Raw genomic sequence first — 23,575 nt, forward strand, 5'->3', positions numbered from 1 at the left:
TAATTAAATATTACATATCCGTTGATGGACAATGATGATTATCCTGATTATTCAGATAGATGTTTTTCTGAATTTAATATCTCAGTAATATCGTAAATATATTGTTCAATTAAGCATTCTTTGTAGTTTACATAATTCATTATGGGTTATGTGCCAAAGTACATGAATAGCATATGTCATTTATGTCACCAGGTTATATGTGCAGGGCCTGCTAAAAGTAAGATCAGAGTAAACACATTATCCCTGGATCAGTGTTTTTCTCTCAATTAGTTTTGTGTTTTTAAATTACAATATATAACAGAGGCAACGAGTAAATTTTAAAATGAACCCAAGACAATTCCCTATTTGTTGCAAAGTGTTCCAGTCTAAAAAAAGCAAGTGTTCTTTCTTTTCAAGAGGAGAAAATAGTCGAGTTAACATAAAGGCAGAAAATGGATGAAATTCATGGGTTCATAAACAGTGAGTACCAGGTAATGATGATAGTAATACGTTTTAATAAAGCAGAAATGGCTGCCTACATCAGAAAGTCAGACACATTTGATTGCACAGCACATATCTGGGTTTTATATACTAAGCAAATTGAGCAGTATTTTGAAGCAAATGAAAAGCAAGTGCCACTGTTGCTGAGTGCATTGGGTAGAAAAGCATACACTTTGCTTAGAAGTTTGACTGCTCCAAACAAACTAGCTGAAATGAGCTTTTCTGATATTGTGAACGTAATGCAGGAAAATTTAGAACCAAAAGCATTGTTGATTGCAGAATGCTTTAGGTAGAAGTGGAATCAAGAGGAAGAGGAGCCCATCTCAGATTGCAGAGCTGAAGTGAAGAGATTGTTCCGGCACTGACAGTTTACTGAAGGATCTAATGGTACACTGAGAGATTACTTAGTTTGTGGAATCTTACAAAAAAAGCATTCAAAATGGCTCCTAACAGAAGCACAAGTCAAATTTAAAAGAGCAGTTAAAATGACTGCATCAATGGAAACAGCAGATAGAGACACAGTTGACTTGGAGTCAGGAATGAAAGTGAGCATGAACAACATTGGAACATCCAAACAGAAACCTGCCTGGCTGAGCAAATTGTATCACCATTGTGGCAGGGGCTCGCATTCACCAGACTAATGCAGGCTTAAAGGCCAAACTTGCAGAAAATGCGACAAAGTAAGGATGCATCAAAGAACGTGATGGGCACTGGAAACTAAATGGAAGAGATAAAGTAGTTTCAAAAGGTCTGACAATGACCAGGGTGACCAAGGACTGAGTAGTCTTAAGATTTTCAATGTGAAAACTAACATGAACAAAGCTTATACCAGAAATGAACGGCAAATTAAAGTTGAATTGGACACTACTTCAGCAGTTTCAGTCATTCCACAAAATGAGTTTGAATGGCATTTCAAAGATATTGAACTAAAGCCTGCAGATATCCAACTAAGAACTTAAACTGGAGAAAAGATAACTCCTGTTTTATGACATTTGTAAGTAACGGTGAAATACAACAACCAGCATGCCGCATCGGCTTACAAGTGGTAAAACCCTACTGTGCAGCATTAACAAACTAGGATATTAATTTCCCTCCAGTTCAGGTGCAAACCATCCCTTCTGTACAGGCTCCACCTTCCCTGGAAGACAGCCCAATGATCCAGAAATCTTATGCACTCTCTCCTACACCAACCCCTTAGCCACGCGTAAAACTGTATAATCTTCCTAGTTCTAGCCTCACTAGCATGTGGCATTGGTAGCAATCCTGAGATCACAACTCTGGAGGTCCTGCCCTTTACTTAGCATCTAACTCCCTGAACTCCCAATGCACAACCTCGTCACTACTCCTACCCATGTCATTGGAACCACGACTTCTGGCTGTTCACCCTTCCACTTAAGAATGCTGAGGATTCGATCTGAGATATCCTGGACTCTGGCACCCAGGAGGCAACATACTATCTGGGAATTGCATTCTCATCTGCAGAACCTCCTGCCTATTCCCCTAACATTTCCCCTATCCTCAAAGAGTGCCACTTCTCGACCCCTTCCCTTCTGAGTCACAGAGGCAGATTCCATGCCAGAGACCCGACCACTGTGACTTTCCTCTGTCAGGTCAACTGCCCCACTCCCCCCCCCCCCCGACAGAATCCGAAGTGACATACCTGTTTTAGAGGGAGATGGCCATAGGGATATTCTGCACTGGCTGTTTAACCCCTTTCTACTTCCTGGCTGTTATCCGGTTTCCTGTGTCCTGCACCTTAGGTGTAAACTCCCTCTCTAAAAGTCCTATCTATCTCACCTTCAGACTCCCAGATGAATCAGAGTTCATCCAGTTCCAGCTCCAACTCCTTAACATGGATTGTTAGAGGCTGCACTTCTTGCAGTTATAGTGGTCAGGGATACTGCCTTCCCACAGGAGCACTGCACCATCCTGCATCAACAGGACCAACCAGTCCTAACTGGCTCGCCGATGTCACAGTAAATGCCAATATCACTTAATACCAATGCATAAGATCAAAGAAATATGTAGTACCTTGGTTCAATTTAGGATTTCAGGTGGAGCATACACTGAACGGAGATTCTATCAGACTAAGAGAAATATTAATTTACTGCCTTAAAGTACTAACATATTTTGAGGCTGCCTTTTTTGTGGGTGGGTGGGGAAGTTATCACTTCAGATATAAGTAGACCAAGTTAACATGATCTATTTTAAAAAATGTTGGTCATTGAGCTTAATATCCCACAGCATTTCCTATTTTCAGAAAATGATTTTAGAAATTTGTAAAATGTATTTTAATGGTTTTGGTGCCCATTAGCACTAAAGCACAAAGTGAATTGAAGGATAGAACTCTCAAATGCATTTCCCAGAAAGTATTTTTAAAATATTCAACTGCTCATGTGGTGCATTAGCTCAATTGAAATATACTTCACAAATACAGTAACAGTGGCAAAAAAAGAACTACAGTGTAAAATGTGAAGTGGGATATTGAGCAGACAGAATAAGTGGAGCTTTTACTTCTGTAAATGAATACATCCATCAGAAGTGCTCAGAAGAAAGTAGAAACAATCTAAAGTCACTTTTCCTTTGTATTGTAGTGATGTGCTACACACAGCGCTGAAATGACGACACGCAGTCGGTAGATCGTTTCGAGACTAGTTTATTCAAACTTGGCGGTGCTGGAATTTAATCCCTAGTGCCCGCCCTCTCCGGGCGGAAATGACATCAGAGTTGCATTACCAAAGTCTCCCCCCACGCGCTGGCTATTTGTGAGTCGGTTCACCTGCGCAGAAAGTGGGTCGCCACATAACCCCCCCTCAGAACCGGCGATACACCCCCCAATGTCCACAGTCTGGATCAGCCTCTGTTTGGGAGGTCTGCCTCTGCGCCGCGGTGCCTGAAACTCGACCGGCTGCACCAAGTCCACATGGGCTGGTTTGAGTCGGTCCACCATGAAAACCTCCTCTTTCCCCCCAATGTCCAGAACGTACGTGGACCCGTTGTTGTTGATCACCTTGAACGGTCCCTCGTACGGCCGCTGTAGCGGTGCCCGGTGTGCGCCCCTTCGTACAAACACAAACTTACAGTTCTGCAGGTCTTTGGGTACATGGGTTGGGGTTCGTCCGTGCTGTGAAGTTGGTACGGGGGCCAGGTTGCCGAGCCTTTCGCGTAGTCTGTCCAGGACTGCTGCGGGTTCTTCCTCTTGCCCCCTTGGGGCTGGTATGAACTCTCCCGGGACGGCCAGGGGTGTGCTGTACACCAACTCGGCCGACGAGATGTGCAGATCCTCTTTGGGTGCTGTGCGAATTCCAAGCAGGACCCAGGGAAGTTCGTCCACCCAGTTAGGTCCTCTCAGGCGGGCCATGAGAGCCGACTTCAAGTGACGGTGGAAGCGTTCCACTAGTCCGTTCGACTGTGGGTGGGGTGGAAGGCAGTAGTGTGGTGTAGCTGTGTTCCCAACAGGCTGGCCACAGCCAACCACAGGCTGGAGGTGAACTGGGCGCCTCTGTCGGAGGTAATGTGGGCCGGTACCCCTAAACGTGCTACCCAGGTTGCAATCAGTGCTCGGGCGCAGGAATCGGCAGATGTGTTGGTGAGCAGGACCGCCTCTGGCCACCTCGTGAACCAGTCTACCATAGTTAGGAGGTACCGCGCTCCTCAGGACACTGGTAGGGGGCCCACGATATCCACATGAATGTGATCAAACATCCGGTGGGTGGGTTCGAACTTCTGCGGCGGGGCTTTAGTGTGCCACTGCATCTTGACTGTTTGGCACTGCGCGCACGTTCTGGCCCATTCACTGACCTGCTTGCGAAGTCCGTGCCACGCGAACTTGCTGGAGATCAGCCGGACAGTTGTCCTGACAGATGGGTGCACCAAACTGTGTATGGAGTCGAAAACTCGCCGCCTCCAGGCTGCCGGGACGATGGGGCGAGGTTGGCCGGTAGCCACGTCGCACAGGAAGGGTCCTCTCACCTGGGCCTACGAGGAAGTCCTGCAGCTGCAAACCCGAGACTGCGGTCCTGTAGCTGGGCATCTCGTCGTCTGCCTGCTGTGCCTCCGCCAGTGCTGAATAGTCCACCCCCAGGGACAGGGCCTGGACAGCTGGTCTGGAGTGTGCGTCCGCCATGACGTTGTCCTTTCCCGGACAAGCTGGATGTCCGTCGTGTACTCCGAGATGTAGGACAGATGTCGCTGTTGGCGAGCCGACCAGGACACCTTCGTGAACATGAAGGTCAATGGTTTGTGGTCCGTGAACACGGTGAACGGCCCGCCTTCTAAGAAGTACCTGAAATGCCGGATTGCCAGATACAGTGCCAACAGCTCCCGGTCGAAAGCACTGTACTTGAGTTCGGGTGGTCGTAGGTGCTTGCTGAAGAACGCCAGGGGTTGCCAGCGCCCCTCGATGAGCTGCTCCAGCACCCCACCAACCTTGTGTCGGATGTGTCCACCCTGAGTATGGTCGGAACGCCCATTCTGGGGTGCACCAGCATCGCGGCATCTGCCAAGGCTTCCTTGGCTTTAATGAAAGCGGCCGCGGCCTCCTCATCCCAAGTAATGTCCTTGCCTTTACCTGACATCAGGGTGTACAAAGGGCGCATGATACGGGCTGCTGAGGGGAGGAAACGGTGGTAGAAGTTCACCATACCAACGAACTCCTGCAGGCCTTTGACCGTGTTGGGCCGGGCAAAGTGGCGGATTGCATCTACCTTGGCGGGCAGAGGTGTTGCCCCGTCTTTGGTAATCCTGTGGCCCAGGAAGTCGATGGTATCGAGACCGAACTGGCATTTGGCCGGGTTGATCGTGAGGCCGAAATCACTCAGGCAGGAGCAGAGCTGGCGGAGGTGGGACAGATGCTCCTGGCGACTACTGCTGGCTATAAGGATGTCGTCCAAATAGATGAACGCAAAGTTCAGGTCGCGTCCCACCACATCCATGAGCCGCTGGAACGTCTGTGCAGCATTCTTCAGGCCAAACAGCACTCGGAGGAACTCGAACAGGCCGAACGGGGTGATAAGTGCTGTTTTGGGGATGTCTTCAGGGTGCACCAGGATTTGATGGTATCCCCGGACGAGGCCTACTTTGGAAAATATTCTTGCCCCGTGCAGGTTTGCTGCAAAGTCCTGTATGTGCGGCACGGGGTAGCGGTCTGGAGTGGTAGCCTCGTTCAGTCTGCGGTAGTCGCCACATGGTCTCCAACCCCCGGCTGCTTTGGGCACCATGTGCAGGGGGGAGGCCCATGGGCTGTCGGACCTCCGTACGACCCCCAATTCCTCCATCCGCTTGAACTCCTCCTTCGCCAGGCGGAGCTTTTCCAGGAGGAGCCTTCGTGCGCGGGCGTGGAGGGGTGTTCCCTTGGTCGGGATGTGGTGCTGAACCCCATGTCTGGGCATGGCTGCCGTGAACTGCGGTGCCAGAATCGATGGAAAGTCCGCCAAGATTCTGGTGAATTCGTTGTCCGACAGCATGATGGAGTCCAGGTGTGGGGCTGGCAACTTGGCTTCACCCAGGGAGAACGTCTGGAAAGTCTTGGCATGTACCAGTCTTTTCCCTTGCAAGTCGACCAGCAGGCTGTGAGCTCGCAAGAAGTCCGCCCCCAGGAGTGGTTGGGCCACCGCGGCCAGTGTGAAGTCCCACGTGAACCGGCTGGCGCCGAACTGCAGCTGCACTGTGCGGGTGCCATAGGTCCGTATCGTGCTGCCGTTTGCGGCCCTCAGGGTGGGTCCTGGCTTCCTGTTGCGGGTGTCGTACCCCGTCGGGGGCAAGACGCTGATTTCCGCTCCGTTGTCGACCAAGAAGCGGCATCCCGACTGTTTGTCCCAGACGTACAAGAGGCTATCCTGGTGGCCAGCCCCCATAGTCATTAGCGGCAGCTGGCCCTGGCCCTTGCAGGGCGGGCGACAACGGTGGGCTTCTGTGCCCCACCGCTGGTGGTAGAAACACCACTGTTCACTGTCCTCCTCACTCCTGCCTCTGTGTTGTGTGCACCCCCCACTGCCGGGCCTGGTCTGGTCTGCTGTTGGGCGCGTGGCCTGGTAATCTGACCGACGGACGCCACGCTGTCCCTCTTGGCTTTCCACAGCACGTCTGCCCGGGCCGCCATCTTCCGGGAGTCACTGAAATCTGTGTTGGCCAGCAGCAGATGTATGTCCTCGGGCAGTTGCTCTAGGAACGCTTGCTCGAACATGAGGCAGGGCTTGTGTCCGTCAGCCAGGGCCAGCATCTCGTTCATCAATGCTGACGGTAGCCTGTCTCCCAAACCATCCAGGTGAAGCAGGCGGGCATCCCGCTCACACCGCGAGAGGCCAAAGGTCCCAATGAGCAGCGCTTTGAATGCTTCATATTTGCCTTCTTCCGGGGGGCGACTGTATGAAATCCGCAACCTGGGCGGCCGTCTCCTGGTCAAGGGCGCTCACCACGTGATACTAACGCGTGGAATCAGAAGAGATCTGTCGAATCTGGAACTGGGCTTCTGCTTGGCTAAACCACATGCATGGTCACAGCGTCCAGAAAGTCGGCAGTTTTAGTGAAACTGCGTGAACAGATGAAGAGTCGGTCATCTTTGGTCCAAATACCGTTTGGACCGTCGGGGTCATCAATGTAGCGATGTGCTACACACAGCGCTGAAATAACAACACGCAGTCGGTAAATTGTTTTGAGACTAGTTTATTCGAACTTCGCGGCGCTGGCATTTAATCCCTGGCACCCGCCCTCTCCGGGCGGAAATGACATCAGAGGTGCATTACCAAAGTCTCTCCCCGCGCGCTGGCTATTTGTGAGCCAGTTTGCCTGCGCAGAAAGTGGGTCGCCACAGTATATCAATTAAAAAAATACATCAACACCAGGGAGAACCCAATGACTGTTGGAGAATTTGAATTCAATTAACAATGGAGTCGTGAGCAGAGAAACCTGCTCTTTGTTCTGGAACCCCCTCACCTGTTAATATGCTGTGCACATTTAGTTTAGAATGTGTTAAATGGCTGACCATTTCTACCAACCCCATTTATCAGCACTTATCTGTAGTCTTCCATGGTCCAATATTTGAATAGATACTTGTTAAATATTGGAAGTCTCTGTCTGTACCATGCACCCCCCCACACCAATGAGAGCATTACAAATATAAATGACTCATTTACATTTACTCCTTACTTTAAACTCATGATCTCTGGTTATGTCATGGGGAAATGTTTTAAAAAAGTTGGAAATGGATGGAAAGATGGCACCAACAAGTAGAGACTCTGCGTGCAGCTCCAATGGGAGTCATCAAGTAGTCCATCTGAAATCCACAATCACAGCCATGGGTACTTGTGTTTGTGACTTCAAAACATTGAACTAACTCAAAGGAAGACATGAGAGTCCAGGAATGCAGGTCTAACTTCCAAGTTTACTTTAAGTGAGGCAAGCACATATCACCGCCGGTCAATCAGGGCAGCTGCTTCTTTGGAACAACTCTTATATAACAAAAACTAATTGAGAAAATAGACAGGATCCCCTTCATTTATGTTGGACACTATGCTGCTTAATTGGGACAGGAGATTGTTGCTGAACAGTTTCTAACTAGTAACAGTCACGTGCACTTGTGTGGCCATTAGAGATGACAGAGCAAACAGATTTTAAATACTGTCAGCTGTGTGTGCTTGTGGCAGGTTTACCTGTTTGGGCCGACAGACACCGATTCAAAAAGTAGTGCTTTCTGGTAATTTTGGCTTTTTTTATTTTGACATTACGCAGGAAGACAATGAAGACTATACATTATCTGCACTAGGTGTCTGTGTTGATTTTACTCATTTATGGTCAAAAGAACACAGCAGCATAAACTGGATGAATACCTCCATTGATAACTATTAAGAACCAATGCATTTTTACAGTACTGTTGTGGTAATGGTAGTGTTATAATTTGTTCTGTATTTCATTTAAATACATAAATTATTCAGTTAAACAATAGCTCATTTTAAAAACACCTTTTAAATATTTCCATCAAACTTCAGCTAATTAGGGCAGCCACTTAATTGGGCCAAAATGGACTGGTCCTGATGTGTCCCAATTAACCAGAATTTACTGTACATATACAGTATATTTCTTACTGTAATTTATAGTTTTTTATTATTATGTATTGCAATGTACTGCTGCGACAAAACAACTTATTTTATGATATATGTCGGTGATACTGAATCTGGTACTGATTCTGAATTGGGATTGGTTTAGTATTGCCACATATACCAAGGCAGTGAAAAGCTGTCTTACACACAGATCATGGAAATCACGATTATTACACAATGCATTGACGTAGAACAAGTAAAGCAATAAAAATGCAGAGTAAAGTGAAAAGATACAGGGGAAGATTAATTCAGGCAAATACAAAAGGGCAAGCTCATAATGAGTCTTGAGCTCGCAATCTTTTTGTATTAAGGGACCATTTAATGATGTTATATCATCAGGGCAGAAGCTGACCATCAGTCTGGTGGTAAATGCTTTCAGGCCTTTGTAACGTCTGCCTGATGGAAGAGAGAATGTCCAAGGTGGGTAGGATCTTTGGCTATGCTGGCTGTGGCTCATTTGCTGAGGCAGCAAGTACAGACAAAGAAGCAAATCCAACTTATCCAGCCTCTCCTCAGACAGTAAACGAGGCACTCCACCCCGGGTAACATCCTAGTGATCCCCAATGTGCAGAGCAATTTTTTTTGTACCACAGAATAATCTGGCATTTGGAAATAATGCACTGAATAGTCTTCAAAATAAAAACCATTAAAAACTACCAGCATCGTACAAAACCATCTGTTTCACTAATGCTCTTTAGCAGTAGAACTCTGCCACCCGTATCCAATCTGCAATTACTTGCAACTAAACGACTCTCACATAGCTGACTCTTAAATGCTTTGTGAAGTGGCCAATCTATCTTCTCAGTTAAACCACTGCAGCTACGGTTAATCAGAATGAATAAAACTCAACAGATCACCTGATATTGACGTCAGTACTGGATATGAACACAGCAATGTTGCTCTGAAAGCAACTGGCCTTGTACAGTGCTCTCACCATCTGGAGACTGGCTTTCACAGCCTTCTCATAAACTGATATACTTGCAGTCACAGAATCACAGGGATCAGCAGTGCAGTACTAAGACCAGTGGTGTTAGTATTACAGAAAGAATAGGTGAATGGCAAAGAATACATCAGTTACAGGCATGGTGGAGAAATGGCAGGTGAAGTTTAACCTAGCCAAATGTTACACCTTGGTGGGTCAAATGTAGAGATAGTGTGAACAGAAAGCAAAGGGTAGCTGTAGATAGATCATATTCTGTCTGGATCTCAGTGATTAGAGGTGCTCCACAGGGATCTGTTCTGGGACCTCTGAGTTTTGATATATTTAAAAACGACTTGGATGATGACGTGGAGGGGTGAATTAGTAAATTTGCAGATGAGACAAAAGTTGGAGGTGCTGTAGAACACTGCCGTGGATTACAATGCCGTAGACAAGATGCAGAGTTAGGCCGAGAAGAAGCAAATGGAGTTCAATCCTGAAAAGTGTGAAGTGATACACTTTGGAAAACTGATCTTGAAGGTGGAGTATGGGACTAATGGCAGAATAACTAGCAGAGTGGAGGAACAGAGAGGTATTGGGTTCCTCAAAATTGCCACTCAAGTCTACAGGGTGTTTCTGAAGGCATATGCTGATTGGCCTTCATTATTTGAGGGATTAAGTTCAAGAGCTGCGAGTTAATGTCGTAGCTCTATAAAACTCTGTTTGGACCACACTTAGAATATTGTGTTCAGTTATGATCACCTCATTACAGGAAGGACAAGCTTTTAAGGGTGCAGAAAAGATTTACCAGGATGCTGACTGGAGTAGAGAACATGTCTTATAGGGAAAGACCGAGTGAGCTGGAGCTTTTCTCTTTACAGCAACAGATGATAGAGGTGTAAAAGATTATAAAATGGATTATAGATAGAGTAGTTGCCCAGCATCCTTTTCCTAGCTCAGCAATACCATCCAGAGGACATCTGTTTCAAGTGAATTGAAAAAAGTTTAGCAAGGAGGTCAGAGGGAGTTATTTTTTACTTAAATGGAGAGTGTTGAGTGAGAGTGCCTGGAATGCACTGATGAGGCTGGTGATAGAGGCTGATACAATGGGACATTTAGAAGACTCTTAAGATTGGCAGATGAATATATGAGAAATGGAGATGTATGTGCTTTGTATGAGGGAAGGGTTATATTGATCATGTAGTATGTTTATACAGATTGATAGAACATCAGGGGCTGAAAGACCCTTCCTGAACTGTATTGTTCCATGTTCAAAGGTACTATGAGGGGCAAGTTCTTTTTTTATTAAGTGCAGAGTGGTAGCTGCCTGAAATTGGTGACCAAGAGCAGTACTGGAATCGAGCAGTTTGGAAGTGTTTCAGAGGCTTTTAGATGGACATGAATGTGAAGGGAATGGTGAGGGGGAAGAAACAAGAACATTTAGTATAAATTGGCATTAAGATCGGCACGATATCATGAGTGGAATCATCAGCCCAGTGGTGATGACTGATACAGATCAATGTTCTTTATCACGGGAGAACACACAAACTCTGTACATCCAGCAGCCAAGGTCAGGATAAACCCTGGATCTCTGGTATTGTAGTTCCACTAGGGGCACCACTGCACGGTGTAAGGTAAATATCCATGTGATGCTTTTTCTGTGCAGGTTGGTAACTCCACTCAAGTGAATGTATCTGGTGAAAACCCATCTGCCAAGGCTGTAATAATGTTGTGTGACCAGATATCAAGCTCAGCAAGGCTTAGGCTCCATAGAATCAGAATCAGGTTTATCATCTCAACCATATGTCGTGAAATTTGTTGTTTTGCAGCAACAGTACATATACTATAAATTACAATTATATATATTTAAACAAATAATTAAATACAAAAATACATGTGCAGTAAATCATGCAAAAAGAGAGCAAAATAGTTAAGTAGTGTTCACAAGTTTATTGATGTTCATAAATCTGCTGGCAGAGGGTACAATCAGTAAAATAACAACAACTGAACAAATTGGAATCTCATTGCTACAGTGCTCAACTCAATTCAAAATTCCCTCTGCAGTATTAACAGAGTTCACAGATTATTACTTACTTTGACAATGTAGTTGAACCTTCTCATGTCTTGAATTGCACTTGAAAAATCTAAACGGTTAAAAGCTTCTCCCAGTGTACAGTAACCATGTCTCTAGAAAAGGAAGTCAAAGATTTAAAAAGAAAGCAGATATAATTGAATAAATTGTTAATGAGGATCATATAGAAAAATAACTTACTTCTCTAGTACTTCCTTTATGAATGTAGATCCACTTTTCCTTATAGAAGTCTGGAAAATAAAACACAACTAAACAAATACCATTTCCTAAAGCAAACAGGATATTACTGGATGATATGACATTAATACAAGCTGATACATTACTGAGTCCCTGAGTCATATTGAAGTACAGTACAGAAACAGGACCTTCTGCCCATCTAGTACATGCTGAAACCATGTAAACTGCTACTCCCAATGACTGGCGCTGGACCATAGCCCTCTATCCATGTACCTATCCAAACTTCTCTTAAGCATTGAAATCAAGCTTGTAGGCATCACTTGTACTGGCAGCTCATTCGACAATGTCATGACTCTGAGTGAAAAAGTTTCCCCCCATGTACCCTTAAACTTCTCACCTTTTAGCCATAAGCCATCACCTCTGGTTGTAGTCCCACCCAACCTCAGTGGAAAAAGCCTACTTGCATTTACCCTATCTATACCCCTCATAATTCTGTATACCTCTATCAAATCTCCTGTCAATCATCTACCTTCCAAAAAATACAGCCCTAACCTGTTCAATCTTTTCTTATAACACAGGTCCTCCAGACCCGCAACATCCTCGTAAGCTTTCTCTACACTTTTTCAACATTATTTACATCTTTCCTGTAGGTAGGTGACCAAAGCTACATACAATACTCCAAATTAGGCCCCACCAACGTCTTATACAGCTTCAACATCCCATCTTCTGTACTCAATACACTGATTCATGGCCAATGTGATGCCACTTTCAACGAATTATGTACTTTTATTCTCAGAACCTCTGTTCTACCACACTCCTCATCACCCTACTGCTCACTGTGTAAGAACTACCCTGGTTGGTCCTACTGAAGTGCAAACCTCATGCTTGTCTGCATTAAATTCTATCTGCCATTTTTCAGCCCATGTTTCCAGTGATGCAGTTCCCTCTGCAAGCCAGGATAGCCTTCCTTACTAAACCCGCAGTCTTGGTGTCTTCCGTAAATTTGCTGATCCAGTTTAGCATATTATCATCCAGCTCATTGATATCAATAACAAAGGACCAGCACTAATCTCTGTGGCACACCACTTATCACAGGCCTCCAGTCAGAGAGGCAACCCTCTAATACCACACACTGGCTTCTCCCACAAAGCAAATGTCTAATAGAATTTACAACCTCATCTTGAATGCCAAGTGACTGAACCGTCTTGTCCAGTGTCCCATGCAGGACCTTTTCAAATGCCTTATTAAGTCCATGTAGACCACATCCACTGCCTTGCCTTCATCCATTTTCCTGGTAACTTCCTCATAAAACTCTACAAGATTGAACTACTACACATGAAGCTATGCTGACTATACTTCATCAGTCCATGTCTATCCATAATACATCCTTCAGAATACCTTCCAATAACTTTCCCACAACTGATGTCAGACTCACCGGCCTGTTATTTCCTGGTTTCTGTTTACAGCCTTTTTTAAACAGCAGAACAACATTGGTTATCCTCCAATCCTCTGGTACGTTACTGTCACTAAGGATGTTTTAAATATCTCTGCTAGGGCCCCGGCAATTTATGCACTTGCCTCCCGTAGGGTGTGAGGGAACACCTTGTCTGGCCCTGGAGATTTATCCATCCTGATTTGACACAGGATCACAAACACCTCCTCCTCAGTAATCTGTAAAGAGTCCAGTAAAGTTGATACCGTTTTGCCAAACACCTATGGACTCTGTATCCTTCTACTGAGTAAATACAGATGCAGGAAATGCAATTAAGATCTCCTCCATCTATTTTGGCTCCAGACATGGTTACCATTTTGGTCTTCCAGAAGACCAATTTTGTCCCTTGTAATCATTTTGTTCTTAACATACCAGTAGAATCCCTTAGGATTTTCTTTCACCTTGGCTGCTACAGCAACTTCCTGCCTTCTTTTAGGCCTCTTGATTTCTTTCTTAAGTGTTCTCTTGCATTTTTGTACTCCATGAGCACCACATTTGTCCTACTTGCCTAAACCTGCTATGCACCTTTTTTTCTCTTAACCAGGGTCTCAATATTTCTTGAAAACCAAGGTTCCCTACACTTGTTATCTTTACCTTTTATTCTGACAGGCACATACAAGCTTTGTACTCTCAAAATTTTGTTTCCGAAGGCCTGCCACTTTCCAAATACACTTTTGCCAGGAAACAGCCTGTCCCATCCACACTTGACAGATCATTTCTGACACCATCAAAATTGGCCCTTCTCCAATTTAGCAGCCCAGACCCATCTTTATGAATATTGACACTGAAACTAATGGCAAACAAACTTCTGTTACCTGCCCTGCCTTATTCCCTAATAGTAGATCCACCACTGCATGCTCTCTCCTTGGGACTGCTGCATACTGATGAAGGAAATTTTCCTAAATACATTTGACAAAATTTATCCCATTTAATCTTTTTACAGCATGGGATTCCCAGTCAATATGTAGAAAGTTAAAATCACTTTCCGTAACACCATTATGTTTCTTGCAACTGTTTGCGATCTCTCTATAAATTTGTTCCTTCATATCCCCAGAACTGTTGGGTGGTCTGTAATATAGTCCCATGAACATGGGCGTACCTTTCTTATTTCCCCGCTCCATGCATAGCACCTCATTAGTTGAGTCCTCCAGTCTGTCCTGACGGAGCACTACTGTGACATTTTTCCTGACAAGTAACGCCATCCCACGTCCTTTAAACCCTCCCACTCTGTCACGTACAAAACAACAGAACCCCAGAATATTGAGCTAACTATCCTGCCCCTCCTGCAACCAAGTCTCACTAATGGCTACTACATCATAATTCCAGGTGTTGATCCGTGCCCTGAACTCATCCACCTTTCCTACAATACTTCTTGCATTGAAATATACGCAGCTCAGGACACTAGTCGCACCATGCTCAACCTTTTGATTCCTGACTTTGTCAGAGGTCTTACAACTGCTGCACCAACCACTAACCGCTCCACTGCCTCCAGTAACTGTTTGTGCACTCTGTTTCCCATTGGTTAGCTAACAAATTTTGATTTGAGTACAAATGCCTATTTTCACATTAATAGCAGCTTTTGGAGTCGCAGAATAACGCAACAGGTAAACAGGCCCTTTGATGCAACTTGTCTAAGTTGACCATGGGGCCCACCAAGCTAACCCTATATCCCTCTAACTCCTCCTAACTGGCTACTTACCCAAGTTCCTTTTAAATGTTGTTTTTATTGTACCTTTCTTCAACCATTTTCTCTGACAGCTTATATTTCAAAATAAGCACACAGAGTGCTGGAGGAACTCAGCAGGCCAGGCAGCATCGATGGAAAAGAATAAACAGTTGATGTTCCGGGCCAGAACCCTTTATCAGGACTGGAAAGAAAGAGGGGAAGTCAGAGTAAGAAGTACATAGTGGTAGGTGATAAGTGAAACCGGGAGAGGGGAAGGGGGTGAAGGAAAGAGCTATGAAGTTGATTGGTGAAAGAGATAAAGGGCTGGAGAACGGGGAATCTGGTTGGAGACCGTGGATGATAGGAAAGGAGAAGGAGCACCAGAGGGAGGTGATGGGCAGGTTAAGAGATAAGATGGGAGAGGAAACAGGAATGGGGAATGGGGAAGGAGTGGTGGGGAAAAATTACCAGAAGTTTGAGAAATCAATGTTCATGCCATTGGGTTTGAGGCTACCCAGACAGAATACAAGCTGTTGCTGCTCCAACCTGAGTGTGGCCTCCTCAAGGCAGTAGAGGAGGCCATGGACTGAAATGTTGGAATGGGAATAGGAAGTAGAATTGAAATGGTGGCTAGTGGGAGATCTTGCTTTTTCTGGCAGATGGGGTGTAGGTGCTCAGCGAATCAATATATGTCTTATCTCACCAGTATACAAGAGTCCACACCAGGAGTACCGGATACAGTGGATGTCCCCAACAATATCACAGGTGAAGTCTTATCTCACCTGGAAGGACTGTTTGTGGCCATGAATGGTAGTGAGTTTGGAGCTGTAGGGGCAGGTGTGGCACTTGTTCCACTTGCAAGAATAATTACCAGGAGTGGGATCTGTGGAGAGGGATGGGTGGATAGGGAAATCATGAAGGGAGTGATCCTGTTGAAAACCCAAAAGTTGGGGGGAGGGTGAGTAAAGGATGTCCTTAGTGGTGGGATCCTGTTGGAGATAGCAGAAGTTGTGGGGTATCCGGTGGAGAGGTAGATACTTCTGGTAATTGCCCTCTCCTTCACCATTCCCTATTCCTGTTTCTCTCTCTCACCTCATCTCCTTAGCTGCCCATTACCTCCTTTTGGTGTTCTTCCTCCTTTCCTTTTGCCCATGGTCTTCTAGACTCTCCTATTGGGTTTCCCATCCTCCACCTCTTTATCTATTTCATCAATCATCTTCCCTGCTCTTTACTTCAACCCTCCTCCTCTCCCGGTTTCACCTTTCACCTACCACCTTATACTTCTTCCTCCCCTCCGTCCAACTTCTTACTCTGACTTCTCCAATTTCTTTCCAGTCCTGCTGAAGGGTCTCAGCCCAAAATGTTGACTGTTTACTCTTTTCCATAGATGCTGCCTGGCTTGCTGAGTTCCTCCAGCATTTTGTGCACTTGCTTTGGATTTTCCGTATCTGCAGATTTTCTTATGTTTGTGAGCGTATAGTTCAAATACTTTGCCCACGTCCATGTCCAAACAAACTACATTTTGGTCTCAATCCTGATCAGTACTCAGAAAGTATGTTCTGAAAATGAGAGTGTTAAACATCAAAAACTAGTAACTTCTTTACTGTTTAGCTATTGTCAAAACTGCCTTACAAAAAGCTTTCTGAAAGATAAAAACCGCTATTGATTTTATTTACATATTTGGTATTTGGCATGATTGTTTAATTAATGGTATAGCTATTTTTCTTGCTATCAGCCAAGGTTTTTAAATATGAAAAATATTTTACTCTTTTTACATAGATGCTACTATTTGGGCAGATTATTTTTGATATTTCAGAATTGATGAACGAAAATTATGTACATTGGTCATGTCCAGTAGGTCAAACACCAACAGACACATTAATGGTTACAAATTTCCAATAGAAGTTGGTTCCGTTGGTTCTGTAGTTCAAAAAATGCTTTAAAAATAAGCCAGGAGATTATTGGCAGGGGAGTGGGACATCAGTCATGGGTAAATTACTGGGAGGTATTCTAAGGGACAGTATATACCAGTATTTAGATACACAGGACCTGATTGAGGATAGTCAGAGTGGTTTTGTGTATAGCAGGTCATATCTAACCAATCTTAGAGGTTTTTCTGAGGATGTTACCAAGAATGCTGGTGAAGAAAAGGTGGTAGGCACTGTCAAAGGCCTTGCTAAAGTCCATGTAGACAAAGTCCTGCATGGAACACTGACTCAGAAAGTTAAGTTGCTTGACATCAGACTGAAGTTGTCAATTGGATCCAATAATGGCATAGTGGGAGAATACTGAGGCTACATCCACACTAGACTGGCTAATTTTGGAAAATGCCGGTTTTGCGTAAAAACGATAGGCATCCACACTATGCATTTTTAAAAATATCTCCGTCCACATTGAAATGGAGATTTCGGTGAATCACCTCCTACTGCGCATGTGCAGGACACATCTACCGAAAACAAGCGACAATGTTTGGTGTTGAATCTCGCTGTGAAAGATTTGCTGCGCGTTTGTTCAGTTATAGACTAGAAAAACTTAAACGATGGGCAGCTGTTGGCTCTCACACAGGAGGACTTAAAAGTTAAAAAAAAACAAATACTGAAGTGTATGGAGGCAACCGACAAGGAGTTCATGGACTGTATGACCCGGCTGACGACAAACATTGAAAAACTGACTAACTCTGTTGCATTAATAAAGCCCCTTGTTAAATGTGTAAAACACGTCTGCATCAGTGTTATCTTGTATTTCCATACAATGTTACATTAGGCTGTTACACATCTATTGTCAGAGAAGTACTTGCATAAATAGGTAAACCACCTTCATACAAGCAAGGACAGAAAACAGGGCAAAGTGAGTACAGTATACTTATTTATTCAGTAAGTTATAGGTCAAAGTATTTGGTGAGTACATTTCTAACTCTTCTGGCTTCAGTTTCATTGCCGTCTGTTCTGAAATTGTTAGGTTGCATTCAAGAAAACAATGAAATGGTGTGCTGCCGTCTGACAGCGTTTCCAGATTTCTCCAGTTATCCCGTCCACACTGATCTGCCCAAGCGGCGTTTTAAAAAATACACACTCTGGAAAGCGTTTCTGAAAAGTTCCGGTTCTGGGGGACGAAAACGCTGTTTTAGTGTGGACGGAGGGTAAAGACGAAGAGAAAAAGCTTCGGTTATGGATTTATCCGGTGTAGAGTGGACGCACCCTTAGTGTGGTAATAGATCATTGTCTCTTTGACTGAGATTTGTGACTCATGAAGAACTGCAGGGAATAATGCTATGTCCATTGTTAATTCTCATCTATATTAATGATTAGGTGATAAGGTGGTAAACTGGGTCAGCAAATTTACAGATGACAAGAAAACTGGGGGCATAGTAGATAGCGAGGAAGTCTATCAAATGAAACTTAATGCAGACATATGTGAGGTGTTGCAGTTTGGGAGGACAAACAAGAGTAAGACTTACATAGTACACTTGTGGAACAAAGGAACCTGGGAATACAGATCAATAGGTCAGTGGAAGTGTCACTGCAGGTAAATAGGATCATTAAGAAACCTTTTGGTTCATTGACCTTCATAAATTTGGGCACTGAGTACGGGAGATAGGATGTTATGTTGTTGAAGTTGAATAAGTTGTTGATGAGGCCAAATTGAATTAAGTGCAGAGAAAATTTACAAGTATGTGGCTGGGATTTGGGGACATGAGTTATAGGAAAAAGTTGAATAAGTTAGGACTTTGTTCCCTGGAGCACAAAAGAATGAAGGGAGATCTCATAGAGGTTCATAAAATTCTGAAGTGTATAGATATAGGGTAAATACATGCAAGCATTTCCTCCTCAGCTTAGGTGAGACTAGAAGAGATGTTATAGGTTTAGGGTGATAAGTGAAATCTGAGTGGAAACTGATTCATTCAGAGGAAAATAAAGTCGTGGAACAAGCTGCCAGCTGAGATTGTTGACGCAGGTTCAACTGTTAACATTTAAGAGAAGTTTCGATAGGTACATGGATGAAAGGGGTACGGTAGGCTATAGTCCAGGTACAGATAGATGGGACTAGGTAGACCAGGCTGGTACAGACTGGATGCGCCAAAGGGCCTGTTTCTATACTGTAATAATCTATGGCTCTAAATTATGCTTAATGGGCTTCCTTAGAATATATGCTTGGTGATCTTGGTGGCCCCAATGACCCATCTTAATGCTGTATCACTTACGGACATCCATATCTAGAAATACTAACTTTCCTCCAATCACCTTTTCAAATTATGTACCCATTTTCAACCTGAGCAAAAGACCGACAATCATCTTAATCTATGCCACTTGTTATCTTGTACACCTATGTACATGTACACAAATGCAGTTGGGTATTTAGAACGATAATATACCCCAGAATAATACAGCAAAAATTAACAACAAACTGTTTGCGACTAATCAATGTAACAATTAAGTCTGTAGCCAGGAAACAAGTTCATTGTTCATTTTTTAAAATGGTAATAAATCTTATATTCACTTTGTGTGTTGATATTAAAGTGATCCTTCTTCCTCTTTTTTGCAACTACCTCACAGTCTTCAACAATTTTATTTCCATTGAGCTGTTCTTGCAATCTATGGCAAATAACAAAAACCAAAATCAAATAGGTATTAAGTACAACATACACACATCCAATCAAAGTGTTAAACCATTTTATGGAAAAACATTTCTGCACGAATAAAAATATTAGATTCAATCTGAAATTGCAAAGATGAACATTTTTGAATTGGTTCTGAAATATACAAAAGTCACGCAATGCTACTGAATAATAATGAATGTAAAAGGTCAGGAAATGTCACCTAAAACAGGAAATATATTGTTGACAGCAGCTCACTGGCCATTTTTTGCAAAACAGAAACAAGGAGATTAACTAGAAGACAGCACTGATCCATTGCTGTAGGATTGAGTTTTTTTCTTCGATATAACATTTGAAATGCATCATATTCTTACTGAAGAAAACTCTTAAAATTTTATGTTAAAGTTGCAAAGATGCACTAAGTAAACATAGAAACATAAAAAACCTACAGCACAACACAGGCCTTTTACCCACAATGCTGTGTGGAACATGTACTTACTTTAGAAATTACCTAGGGTTACCCATAGCCCTCTATTTTTCTAAGCACCATGTCCCTATGTAGGAGTCTCTTAAAAGGCCCTATTGTATCCGGCTCCACCATCGTTGCCGGCAGCCAATTCCACACACTCACCACTCTGCATAAAAGAATTACCCCCGACATCCCCTCTGTACCTACTTCCAAGCACATTAAGACTGTGCCCTCTCATGTTAGCTATTTCAGCCCTGGGAAAAAGCCTCTGACTATCCACACGATCAATGCCACTCATCATCTTATACACCTCTATCAAGTCACCTCTCATCCTCCATCGCTCCAAGGAGAACAAGCCAAGTTCACTCAACCTATTCTCATAAAGCATGCTCCCCAATCCAAGCTACATCCTTGTAAATATCCTCTACACCCTTTCTATTGTTTCCACATCCTTTCTGTAATGAGGTGACCAAAACTAAACACAGTACTCCAACTGGAATCTGACTAGGGTTCTATATAGCTGCAACATTACCTCTCAACGCTTGAACTCAATCCCATGGTTGATGAAGGCCAATGTACCTTATGACTTCTTAACCACACAACCAACCTGCACAGCAGCTTTGAGTGTTCTATGGGCTCAGACCCCAAAATCTCTCTGATCCTCCACACTGCCAAGAGTCTTACCGTTAATACTAATGGCACAGTTGATGATGTATACAGTATTTGGATTTTTCAGAAGGCCGGTGACAAGGTGCCACACATCAGGTTGCCTAAAAAGCTACAGGCCCACGGTATTACAGGAAAGATTGGCAGTGGCTGATTGGCAGGAGGGAAAGAATGGGAATAAAGGGAGCCTCTTCTGGTTGACTAGTGGTGTTCCACAGGGGTCTGTGTTAGGACTGGTTCTTCTTATGTTGTATGTTAATGATTTGGATGATGAAATTGATGGCTTTGTTGCAAAGTTTGCAGAAGATACAGAGATAGATGGAGGAGCAGGTGGTTTTGAGGAAATTGGGAGGCTACAGAAGGACACATTAAGAAAATGGGGAAAGATGGGGCAGATAGAATACAGTGTTGGGAAGTGTATGGTCATGCACTTTGGTAGAAGAAATGAAAAGGTTGACTATTTTCTAAATGGAAAGAAAATACAAAAATTTCAGGCACAAAGTGATTTGGGGGTCCCTGTGCAGGATTTCCTAAAGTTTAATTTGCAGGTTGAGTCTGTGGTGAGGACTGTAAATGCAATGTTAACATTCAATTCAAGAATTTAAAACCTAGGATGCAATGTTGAGAGTTTATAAAACACTGGTGAGGCCTCACCTGGAGTATTTGCATGCAGTTTTGGGCCACTTATATTAGAAAGGACATGCTGAAACTGGAGAGGATTCAAAAGAGGTTCACAAAAAAGATTCCAGAATTAAACGGCTTGTAATATGAAGAATGTTTGATGGCTTTGGACCTGTAATCCAAGGAACTTAGAAGAATGGGTGGGGGGGGGGGGTGATCTAATTGAAACCTATCAAATGTTGAAAGGCCTTGACAGAGTGGATGTGGAGGGGATGTTTCCTATGGTGGGAATGTCTAAGATCAGAAGACACAGCCTCAAAGTAGAGGGGCATCCTTTTAGAATGGAGATGTGGAAGGATTTCATTAGCCAGAGAGTGGAGAATCTGCGGAATCCCTTGCCACAAGCAGCTGTGGAGACTAAGACTTTTTGTATGTCTAAGGCAGAGGTTGACAGATTTTTGATTGGTCAGGGCATGAAGGGTTATGGCGGAGGAGGGGGTGGAAGGGAAGGCAGGAGATTGGGACTGAGAGGCAAAAAGGATCAGCCATAATGGAATGGCGGAGCAGACTCGATGGCCAAATGGCCTAATTCTGCTCCTATATCTTATGGTCCTCCCTTACCACCAGACAGTCCTTCCAGGTGAGGCGACACTTCACCTCTGAGTCTGCTGGGGTGATACACTGTGTCCGGTGCTCCAGGTGTGGCTTTCTATATATTGGTGAGACCCAACGCAGACTGGGAGACCGTTTCGCTGAACACCTATGTTCTGTCTGCCAGAGGAAGCAGGATCTCCCAGTGGCCAGACATTTTAATTCCACGTCCCATTCCGATATGTCAATCCATGGCCTCCTCTGCTGTCAAGATGAAGCCACACTCAGGTTGGAGGAACAACACCTTATATTCCCTCCGGGTAGCCTCCAACCTGATGGCATGAACATTGATTTCTCTAACTTCCGTTAATGCCCCTCCTCCCCTTCTTACCCCATCCCTAATTTTTAATAATTTTTTTTTCTCTCCTTACCTCTCACAATAACTCCTTGCCTGTTCTCCATCTTCCTCTGGTGCTCCCCTCTCCCTTTCTTTCTTCCAAGGCCTTCCATCCTATGATACTCCCCCTTCTCCAGCCTTGTATCCCTTTTGCCAATCAACTTCCCAGCTTTTGGCTTCATCCCAAGCCCTCCTGTCTTCTCCTATCATTTCAAGTCTCCCCCTCCCCCTCTCAAATCTCTTACTATCGCTTTTTTCCATCAGTCTTGACGAAGGGTCTCGAACTGAAACATCGACTATACTTCTTCCTATAGATGCTGCCTGACCTGCTGCGTTCCACCAGCATTTTGTGTGTGGTCCTCGATTTATGACAATTTAGAGTTTGTGCAAATGTGCAACAAAAGTGATATGCAAATACTTAAAGCACTTTTGTTACTGTACATTCCACGCATTTAAAATAATGTATACAATATTTACGATTTCCTGCAGAGATACTTCTAAGAAAAATAGAATGCAATAGATACCACATTTTGTTTCACCCAAGCCAATCAAGCAAAAGAATTAATGTATTAATGTTATGATTATAACTGACTATTACAATTGTAGAAAATACTTGGAATTGAAATGTGAACATTACTTCCTCATATTCTCTAACATTTAATTAGAAAGCCAACATTTAATTGTCCATCATTAACTGATGGTCATAATTAATCATCATTATTGGGTGTAATCATCATTACACCCAATAATGATGATTAAATTGTAATATATACTCCGTCGGGATTCTGTGCTATTTGAGAAAGATAGTTACAAGTGATGGTTCTTTTGCTCTTCTGGACTGCATAAATGCAGGTCATTAGTTTAAGGGGAAGTTTCTGACCAGCTCATTCTTAATGATAACCTCACTCAGTGATGACATTCCATTACTTGTTTGCCTCTCCGGAAGGTGTACTCACCATCATGTTCTTAACACTGACCATCATCGACTCAACATGTCGATGACCAACTTGCTGAGCTGTGCTAGCAGAATGCTGTTTAAGTTATTTTTTCATAGGGTTGCCAATCATGGTCCTGACACTCCAGGCTCATTTTCCCCTAAAAGGGTGGGAAATGGATTCTCCTGCGCCATTTCAACACGAGAGGGAAGGCTGCCATACCCATCATCCACACCCCCACAGATTCCAAAAATGTGTTGATTTAATTGATTACCCCTTGTGTAATGAGCATGATTGAAAGAATAGATTACAGGGAAATTAGGTAGGATAGTGGGATTACTTCGAGAGCTGGTATGGACTCAGCAGGCCAAATAGTGTCA

General features: G+C 43.9%; 1 protein-coding gene across 3 annotated transcripts in view; it reads right to left on the reverse strand.

The window, feature by feature from the left end:
- The window catches only part of fbxo25 (F-box protein 25), a 77,071-nt gene that overhangs the window by 30,650 nt on the left and 22,846 nt on the right, over positions 1 to 23,575 (reverse strand). For all 3 annotated transcript variants that reach the window (XM_073056788.1, XM_073056786.1, XM_073056785.1), the window contains exons 2-4: positions 19,420 to 19,514; positions 11,768 to 11,817; positions 11,590 to 11,682 (exon numbers count right to left, since the gene is read on the reverse strand). In XM_073056788.1, the coding sequence (XP_072912889.1) occupies positions 11,590 to 11,682; positions 11,768 to 11,817; positions 19,420 to 19,514 (238 nt within the window). The remainder of the gene's footprint in view (positions 1 to 11,589; positions 11,683 to 11,767; positions 11,818 to 19,419; positions 19,515 to 23,575) is intronic.

Source organism: Hemitrygon akajei, chromosome 9 (genome assembly GCF_048418815.1).
Source record: "Hemitrygon akajei chromosome 9, sHemAka1.3, whole genome shotgun sequence".
NCBI classification, from domain to species: domain Eukaryota; kingdom Metazoa; phylum Chordata; class Chondrichthyes; order Myliobatiformes; family Dasyatidae; genus Hemitrygon; species Hemitrygon akajei.